Source organism: Aotus nancymaae, unplaced genomic scaffold, assembly GCF_030222135.1.
Source record: "Aotus nancymaae isolate 86718 unplaced genomic scaffold, 86718_ANA_hifiasm-v0.15.2.pri h1tg000032l_0, whole genome shotgun sequence".
In the NCBI taxonomy this organism is placed as follows: Eukaryota; Metazoa; Chordata; class Mammalia; order Primates; family Aotidae; genus Aotus; species Aotus nancymaae.
The window spans coordinates 8,857,059-8,866,974 of NW_026988445.1; the positions used below are offsets into that span (position 1 = coordinate 8,857,059).

A 9,916-nucleotide genomic window follows, 5' to 3' on the forward strand; every position below is an offset into this window, starting at 1 on the left:
GACCGTTGAACACCGTGGACACACTGTCTTGCGTTTCCGAATATTTCCTAGAAGGATACAGACGTTTCTTAAGACTCACGGTAAAGATTTTCTGATCGCCTTTCCAAAAGCTTGACACCAATTTGCACTCCCACGAATACTGTTACCGTGACCATCTCGCCATGCTCTTCCCAACACTGAGCGTGATCTCTCGTGTCATTACCATCGTTGCTAATTTGAACATGGACGGATGGAGTCCTATTATTTTGGGGTCATTGATTTCGTAGCAAGTGCAGTTGAAGGTGTTTTGCATGTTTATTGTGCAGTGCGCGCTGGGATTACAGGTGAGATTACACCTGCACCCTTTGGCCGGCAGGTGGGTTGCTGGGCGGGGCTGGCGGAGCGCGTCCGCCGCCTGGGAGGCCAGTCTGGAGCCGCGCCGCCGCCATCCCGGGCCCCACGGCCAGGGGGCGCTGCAGCCCCCCCCAACCCCCGCCCCGTCCGGGCAGAGGCGGAGAAGCGGGCGGGGAGCAAAGGTTGGCGTCTTGGCTCTCGGACCTTCGCCAGAGGGTCCGCGGCATCATGACGGTGGGAGCCAGGCTCAGAAGCAAGGCGGAGAGCAGCCTCCTGCGCCGCGGGCCCCGAGGGAGAGGGCGAACCGAGGGGGACGAGGAGGCGGCCGCCATCCTGGACCACCTGGAGTACGGAGACGAGGCGGAGGCGGCGGCCGAGAGCGGGGCGAGCGGGGCGAGCGCGGCGGACGAGCGGGGCCCAGGGGCCCGGGGCGCGCGGAGGGTGCACCTCGCCCTCCTGCCCGAGCGCTACGAGCCGCTGGAGGAGCCGGCGCCGGGCGAGAAGCCCAGGAGGAGGTACCGGCGGAAGCTGAAGAAGTACGGCAAGGTAGGGGCCCTGCGCCGCCACTGCCCGGGGGGCGCGGGTGCGGTGGCCCGCGGGGGAGCGGGAGCCGGGTCCTGACCGTCCACTCACCCAGTTTCTCCGAGCTGCACCTGCGACCCCCTCCGCCCCCACTCCCACTCCCTCGCCAGAGGGGAGCCGCGAGTTGCGAGTCGTGATTGAAACTTAAATCGGGGGGTTGCACTGGGTGGTCCCCGCTGTGCCTGCTACTGCGCTCCTGGCTGGTTAAGAACATTCTCAAGGGGCTCCTACCAAGGTGGTTCTTATGTAAGATCAGGAACCAGTGTCCCTGATTACAGATAGGATACTGAAGCGTTAGCGTGGCAGGTGACTTGAAGAAGGCGGCCCCTTTGGAAAGAAAGAAATTAATTCAGCTACTTGGGAGTCTGAGGCGGAAGAATCGCCTGAATCCGGGAGGTGGAGGTTGCAGTGAGCCGAGACTGCGCCACAGCACGCCAGCCTGGCGACAGAAAGAAAGAAATTGCAACCCACTGTATCTGTTTTCCAGTAACATCCCTCCAGGATATCCCACTAGTCGAGAAATATTTGGGTTTTTCCCCCAAATATTTCCAAGGTTATTTCCAGGGCCTGGGAGCGCAACAAATACATAAATAGGCGCTTGCTGACTTTCTTTTTCTCTTTTAGCCAACTGTCCGTGTACTGTGGGACTTTCAAAACATTCTGCCATTTGTCTCTGGGAGATGGGGTTGGGAAGGATGAATATGGGAGACAGTTTGCTTCTCAGAAATTGAAGCCCAGATGCACTTCCCAGGTGTTTCTGCCGAGAAGCACCGGAAGCTGCTCCCTGAAGCTCTCCTGGCGTGGCCACCCAGAATAAAGTCACAGAAGTGACTGTCCTGGCCAAGGGCCACGGGCCTCATCTGATTTATTGTCCAGTTATCTGTGTCACCCAATGCCCTCTTAAACCTGAGGCCATTCAGTCTCCATGCCTGGGAGCTTACGTTTATCATCCTCTTTAAAGGTATGCCAACAGCTTCTGGAGCAGAACACAGGCAGGGGTAAAAAAATATTAATAAAAACTATAAAGTTGGGTCTTTCAGGCTTAGAGCCCTTGTAGGACGAATCGTCTCTGGTCTGGGTCTAAATTGAGCACAAAGAAGCCATCGTGTCCCTCTCCACTGGTGAAGTGATATTGCAGAAATCCCAGCTCAAGGAGTAGGACTTGAAGATATTTTGGGGGCCCTCACTATGTGGCAGGCATTGTGTTGAACAGTAGGGGTGTGAAAATGAATACAGTGCAGCCCTGCCCTAGAGCAGTGCACTGTCTCCCAGGGAGACACTGACATAGCTGGGGCACCACCCCCAGGGGCTTCAGGGCACAGAGCTCCGGCAGTTCACTCCTCAGCAGTGAGCTTATAAAGACAGGGAAGTTTTCAAATCATGCTGACATGAAAACTGGGCACAGAAGGACGAGTTAAGACTTCACCAGATGACAGTGAAGTGGTCTGAAGTGGGTACACTTCATACCCACTAGGATGGCTACTCCAAAAAATGTCCAAACCAAATAACAAATGTTGGTGAGCATGTAGAGAAATTGGACCCCTTGTACATTGCTGGTGGGAATGTGAAGTGGGACAGCCACTGTGAAAAACAATTTGGCAGTTCCTCCAGAAGTTCCATGTAGACTCATTCTGTGATCCAGCAGTTCTACTCCTAGGTATGTAACCGAGAGAATGAAAACAGGTACCCGAATCAATGTTTATATACACATTTTCATAGAAGCATTATTTACGATAGTCGAAAGGCAGAAACAAGCCAAATGTCCATGAATGGATGGATGGATGGATAAACAAGTGTGTTATATACATACAATGGAATAGTATTCAGCCATATAAAGGAAGGAAATGTACTAATCCATGCTACAGCATGATGAACCTCTAAAAATACTATGCTAAGTGAAGTAAGTCAGACCCACAAGGTCATGTATGGTGCATATGATTCCATTTGTACGGAATGTCTACGATAGGTCAACCCATGGAGATGGAACACAGATTGGTGGTTGCCAAGGACTGGGGAAAGAGGAATGGAGTGCATCTGCTTAATTGTCGTGTGTTTTTTCTTGGGGATGATGAAATGTTTTGGAGCTAGATGGAAGTGGTGGTTGCACAACATTGTAAAAGTACTAAATGCCACTGGGCTGTATGTACTTTAAAATGGTGAATTTTATGTTATGTGAATTTTGCCTTAATGAAACCAAATGAAAAAAAAAGGTTTCACTGGATAGAGAAGTGGTGTCGTTTGAGGTAGAGGGACCATCACAAGCCCAGCTGTGGGCATGAAAGCTCTAGAGTGTTAGTTCAGGGGACCTAGGAGGCCAGGCGAGAGGACATCGTCAGGTTAGGGTCGGATCTCTCCTTTCTCACCTTCAAAAGAATGACTTCAGCTTCTACTTTCTTGGAGCCAACTGAGAGGGTTACCAGGCTCAAACATGGAGAAATGAAGCAGGTGACTCTCTTCGTTCCCTTAGACCCCAGCTCCCCTCTGAGAGATTAGTTGGGTAGAAAGCTCTACTCAGATCAAAGAATCCCAAATGCACTCTCTTAAATGACACCGAAATAGTGGTTGAGAGATATTTTACATTTCTTCACATTTCATTTCTCAAACCTGTGTTTTTGACAGTGTTCCAGTTAATGAACTATTTTAGTAGATTTTTTCCCCTAAATTACAAAGTGACAAGCAGCTTTTAAAGTATAACAGGCTGAGCAAAATGGATGCACAAATACCGAAAATGTCATATTTAATGCAAGCAGTTGTGATTCTGATCTTGTTTATAATGGATCACTATTGATTGTTAAGCTTGTCCCCAGAGAACGTTTGTCTTTTGTTGTTTCAAACATGTAAGTTAAATTCCCCCAATGAGTCTTATCACATATGTAGAGGAGTGTATCTCTTAGCAACATCACATACTCACACATGCGCATGCCCCAGCCCAATGTCTCTTTGCGAAATCAACAGGGTAATAATGTCCAGGAAAGCAGTGTCTAGAGAAGACACAGGCAGTACTTGATTCTTGCAAAGCTCTTCATTTAGCGGGAGAGGTACCAAAGGAAACACCCAGCATCTTTCTATGTGCTCAAGATACAGTAATGAGCACAGCCGAGTCCCTGCCCTCCTTCTGTTATTGCGAGGAACCCTGTAATTTAAACTGTTGAAAGATCAGCTGGGCATGGTGGCTTACACCTGTCATCCCAGCGTGTTAGGAGGCAAAGGCAGGTGGATCACCTGAGGTCAGGAGTTCGAAACCAGACTGACCAACATGGTGAAACCTTTTCTCTACTAAAAATACAAAAAATTAGCTGGGTGTGGTGGCACATGCCTGTAATCCCAGCAACTTTGGAGGCTGAGTCAGGAGAATCACTTGAACCTGGGAGGTGGAGGTTGCAGTGAGCTGAGACTGCGCCATTGCACTCCAACCTGGTCAACAAGAGCAAAACTCTGTCTCAAAAATAAAAAATAAAAAAATAGAGAAAAAAGAAAGCTCAAGTAAGCCAGAAGTCATAGGAAATTACACTCGTAAGAAACTTTCCCAAACAGACAACAGATACCTTGGGTTTATGTATTACCACCACAAACCCAAATTACTATGTAATTTTTTAAAAGTAGACGTTATTTTGCAGTAATAATAGCTGACACTGGGGAGCACTTACACCGCCTGCAGTTTGCACCGGGTCCTGTTCTAAGTGCTTTCCTTGCATGATCTCATTTGCTCCTCTTAAAACCCAGTGAGGTGGTTACTAAATATTCCCATTGTATAGGTGAGGAAACCGAGGCCATGGGAAATTAAGTAAGTGATGGAGTTGGAATTGAAGCCTAGGCCGTGAGTAGTTAGCTAGAAGCTTACATATTGCCTTTATTTTAAAAGGGAAATATAGTATGGGGGTTAAGGTCATAGGCCCTGAAGTGAGATTCTTTTAGGATTGAACTTCAGCTTGCCTCGAACCAGATATGTAAATGTGGACAGATGTAATCTCTCTGTGCTTTCTCATTATTAAGTCTGATAGACAGAGGCCACCAGGAACATACCAGCAGCCAATCCACGTTAGGTTTATGTGCAGGGCTGTGAGGGAGAGTGCATGCCAGAGGAATTGGGGGTCTCGAAACGTGGAGATCTCAAGTAATGAATTGAATATTTGAGCCTGAGCTGAAGAGTTCTTCAAATCTGGGAAGTACTTGTAGTCATTAGAAATGGATGAGACCATCTAAGCAGAGACTGTAGGGAAGGAGAGAGAGAAGGAGAGACCCAGGACTGAGTACTGAAGAACACCAACATTTTAAAGTCTGGTAGAGGGATAATTAAGCAAAGAAAGCTGAGGAGGAGCTCCCTATTTAGGTAGGAGAGAACTAAGAATATGGAGTCAAACAGGCCAGATGATTATTTCATAAAGTGTGTCGAAAGCCGCCGAGAGGTCAGGGAGAGGAAGGCAGAAAAGCCTCCATTGGTTCAGGCAGCATGGGAGTAGATGGCCGTGACCAGACAGTCCCTGCGTAGGTTGGGGTAGGAGCCAGAGTCAGAGGGAGTAAGAAGTGCAGACATGGAGAAGTACATGTGGTTGGCTCTTTTGGCTGGCTTGGCATGATGGAGGGCAGAGACTGGGGCAGGATACGGAGGCAAGGTGATACCCGAGCATGTGTGTAAGCTAATGGGATCCAGTGGAGAGGAAGCGAATGACGGAGCTGGAGAAGGGAAAGTCAAGGTCAAGGTGGGAGAGGGCACCAGCAAGTGTCGAGGGAATGGCTTGGGGGAAGAGGACCACGTTCTCCACTTAGCACAGACCAAGCGAGGGAGGCCAGGGGCAGGCACAGGTAGGTCTGTAGAGAGTGGTGGAAGGTGAATGTGTTCCCTGATGATGTCTGGGGTTTGGTTTTGTTTTTCTCTGAAAGATGAAGTGGAATCGTTTCACGGAGGTGTGGAGACTTGGGTGTGTCTGCCTGTGTTGCAAGTGGGGAGTCTTAAGAAGGGAAAAGGTATGAGGCAGTACCTGGGGGAGAGAGAAATTCATCCTACCAGACAGATATGGTAGGTTTGTCAGGCGGTGTTGGAAGGCAAGGTGAGATTTGTGATTGTGATCAGGAACTTTAAGTCAAACCAGTCTGAGTGGTTCTAGTAATATGGAAAAGTCAAAGGACTGAGAGACAAGGTATGTGGCCTAAGGCACAGGTTATCTGCATGGGCAATGATGTCACTAAGAATGATGACAGAAGTTGGGGTAGAGAGGGGAAGACTGGGGCAGCCATGCAATAAATGTTCATTGGTGGCGGTGGTAATTTTTCTGTTGCAATCCCATTTGAGTCTTTAGATGTCCCCTGTCTAGCACCTGACATTCCCTGAATGTTCCCTATTCAGCCTTGCAGAAAACGAAGAGGAGGAGTGGTTACCAGGAAAGCATTGCCCAAGCCTGACCGTCAAGGAGCGTATAATGGTATTGGAAATGCTGAGCTTATGTGGATGTAGCAATTAGAAAATGACAGAAAACTACAAAGGGACAGATGTATGGGTCAGACAGAAATATACCCTTGAGGTAGACGGAGGAGAAGATGGCTTTCAGATAAGTTGAAGGAAGGAAAACTTAACCCACCCTTCCAATGGTCCAGTAATTTTTAGCTGGAACAGAGAAGAGGAGTGATCTTTGGTTTAAAAAACAAAACAAAACTGCTTTACTTTTAGACTTGGCAGCCTCACTGCTGTTTCCAAGAAGGTCTTTGAATTATCTGGAAATAAGCTGTGCTTGAAAGCACTTTGCAAGGTGATGATGTCTGCTGTGAGCCCCCATATATTCTTAGGCTGGGGGTGGGCACGTGGTAACTTGCTGATTTGCCACGGGAGAATCAGGAAAAATGATGTTTATGTATGTCGCCATGACTCATGGGTTTTTTTTTTTTCTTTCATGAAACATGGCAGAATTAAAAAGTTGCCTACCCTAATCCTTTGCTTTTCTCTTCTATTCCTAAAACTAGAATGTCGGGAAGGTCATCATGAAAGGATGCCGCTACGTGGTCATCGGCCTGCAAGGCTTCGCTGCAGCCTACTCCGCCCCGTTTGGGGTAGCCACCAGTGTGGTATCCTTCGTGCGCTAACGGGAGCCCCTGCTGTGGGAACCGTGTGCACCTGGAGCATCTCAGACTTGAACACACAGCATACTTGGAAGAGAAAACATGCCTTTCTTTGCTGAATCACATGAGTATGATGAATGAGTCACCCCTGCCCATCTGCTGAGCTTCTCCCGTCTCTCAGTCCCGTGTGGACCCAATGGTCAATCCTACAGAGAATTCAGCCGAGGTTAGGTTTGGGAGTGGAGCTAGTGTGCTGAAGCCAGAGCCTTCACGTGAAGGTGGCAGGTGCTGGGGTGGAGGCCGACGCTCGAGAGATCCGAGCAGTGTGGGTGTGCAGCAGAATCTTGCGGGGAGGAAGAGGATGTTACTGGAGTCAGATGATTTGCTGTGTTCTCCTGGAAAGGTTGTGGGCTGACAGACGCTCACATTCCTGGGCTGCCTCGGTTCTGAGGGCAGCTAGGGAGCTGTTTATTCCTCAAGTCATTCTCCCCGATCTCCTTCCTCTGCCACTCTGTCACCAGGAGTTTAATTACAGGCTTGAGAAGAGGGAAGGAAGAAAAGAGCTCTTTGAAGGCTATGATGCTTTGAAAACTGTGTTGGCAGTGTGGCATGACTGTTTAAAGTAGACAAAAACTTGTCATTTTACCCCATCCTGAATGGCTGTGAGGCTGGTGAGGAAGGAGGGCAAGTTCGGACGCAGGCTGGGTGGGTAGTTGGGACAGGTTGGCCAAGGGACCACTCCCGAGGGCTCTTGTGCCCGGCGTTGCCCACTTCGGCCCAGCCATGTGTTTGCAGCAGCCAGAGTCCCTGCAAGCGTGTGGCTGGCTGCGTTCAGGTCCTACTAACACCATCAATGCACTCCTACCAGAGGCTCAGCTCCTCTCCGCCAGGCCAACTAAGAGTGCTTGTCCTGGGTGGGACACAGGGGCTGAGAGAGACGGAGGGAGACGTAACACATCAGGAATGAAAATACAGAATTAGAGAAGGAAGCAGTAAGGAGGAGACAGATGTGAAGGAAGTGGAAACAAGGCAAGAAGATGTTGGAAGAGAGAAAGAAGGTGGCTATCCAGGAGCCGGGCCTGGAGCGTCAATGTGGGGGAGTTCACGTAGGCTGGGCCTGTGCCGTATGGACAGGGGAGGCTGGGTGGCCAGAGGTGTCATGGCTGGTGCTTAAAACCCCTGAGGCCATGAGCTCATTGGCTGCCTTTTTAGCATCCTTTGCTCTTCTGTGCTGCCCAGTGTGACCTCATCTCACCCGGATTCAAAGGGTAGGGTGGGCCTGGGTCTTGGGCCTGAGACCCACCAAGGATGACCTGTGGACTGCCATGGGATGCTGAACAGGGAGATGAAAGAGAGGAGGTCCCCCTTACCATCTCCCCGATAGGCCACTGGTCTGACTTTGTTTCCAGAATATCTGGAAATCCAAAGGGGCTGTTGCTGAGCAGTCTGCAGGATCAGTGACAGCACCCACCTGTCATCCCAAGGCATGCAGGGGAGGCCTCCACACTCATGCTTCTCTGATCAAGCCCCACCAAGACAGACAGAAAGACAGACAGACAGAAAAAAGGAAGGGCTGGGGGACAAGGTTGAAGCTGTGCAGCTAGACTCCGCTTCACTTCCTGAAGCTTCAACTTCATGTTGAAGATTCACTGGGACTGAATTCCTGTGTTGTTAATATTGGTGAGGAAAAGTGAAACAAGTGATCTGGTTTTAGCCCAGATGATGAAAGTGGATACGGCACATTTTCACACACGTGAGATAATTACAGCTTGCCCCACAGCACTGGGTGTCGGAGAAAGGGAGAGACAGACGTTAAGTGGAAGAAAAAGCCAAGCACAGTGAGTGGGAAAGAGAGTGAGGGCCTGTGGGGGCAGGGGACAGAGCTGCTGGGGCCTTTCCTTGCCTGGGAATCTGTCCCAGGAAGAGCCTCCCCACTCGCATCCCCAAATTGGAAAAACTGTACAGTCAAGTCTGTTTGGCCCTGAAATTCTTAAGAATCTGGTTAAAAATTAACTCAGAAATGTCAAAAGTCAAACCTTCCCAGAGATGAACATCAGATGTCACTCGGCCTGAGTCCTCCTTCTCTGTGACAGGGCTGCCCTGGGTGTCTTTTACTCAGGTCCTGGAGCGTAAGCGTTTGGGTCATGTCACCGATAACCATTTTATCTTTTCTTTCTCTTTTTTTTTCTTTTTTTAAATATCAGTGTCCACACCTTACTGAGAATTGAGTTTTAGAGCTTTCGCTTGATGTGCTTGACCGAGAGACTTCTTTTGTGCCCTTTTCTTGTCCTATGATGTAAATAAAAGCCTCGATTTATGTAATGTTTCTTGCATGAAGGGTTCCTGGCTCCTCACTTTCTGGCCTTGCTTGAGGGACATTGCTGGAGTCCAGCCACACTGAGAACTTGGCACAGCAGGTGATGACCAGTCGGGAGAGACCTCCCTGGGAACCAGTAGGAGCCCACAACTGCTCCCTGAGGACCCAATGGCGGGAGAGACCCCAATTCACCTGGGAATTCTGCATGTGTGTTAAAGGGGGCAGTTCTCTCTAAGCCAGCAGAACAGGCTTTGCCATGTAGGAGCCTCAGCTCATGAGTTTGTTAAAAATGGGGCTGGGCACGGTGGGTCACGCCTGTAATCCTAGCACTGAGACGGGCAGATTGTCTGAGTTCAGGAGTTCAAGACCAGCCTGAGCAACATGGCAAAACCCCATCTCTATTAAAATACCAAAAATTAGCCGGGTGTGGTGGTGCACTCCTGTATTCCCAGCTACTCGGGAGGCTGAGGCAGGAGAATTGAATTGCATGAACCCAGAAGGTGGAGGTTACAGTGAGCCAAGATCACAACACGGCACTCCAGCCTGGGCTGGAGACTCTGTCTCAAAAAAAAAAAAAAAGATTTCTAGAACCTCCAGCTCAGATTTAGAGAGCCTAGCATGGGGGCAGGAAGC

General features: G+C 49.5%; 1 protein-coding gene across 1 annotated transcript; it reads left to right on the forward strand.

Moving 5' to 3' along the window:
• Positions 1–504: 504 nt before the first annotated feature.
• CUNH1orf115 (chromosome unknown C1orf115 homolog) lies at positions 505–9,288 on the forward strand. The gene is made up of 2 exons (XM_012459707.2): positions 505–879; positions 6,871–9,288. The coding sequence occupies exons 1-2, from the start codon at positions 562–564 to the stop codon at positions 6,988–6,990; spliced, it is 438 nt and encodes a 145-aa protein (XP_012315130.1). The 5' UTR covers positions 505–561; the 3' UTR covers positions 6,991–9,288.
• Positions 9,289–9,916: the final 628 nt, after the last annotated feature.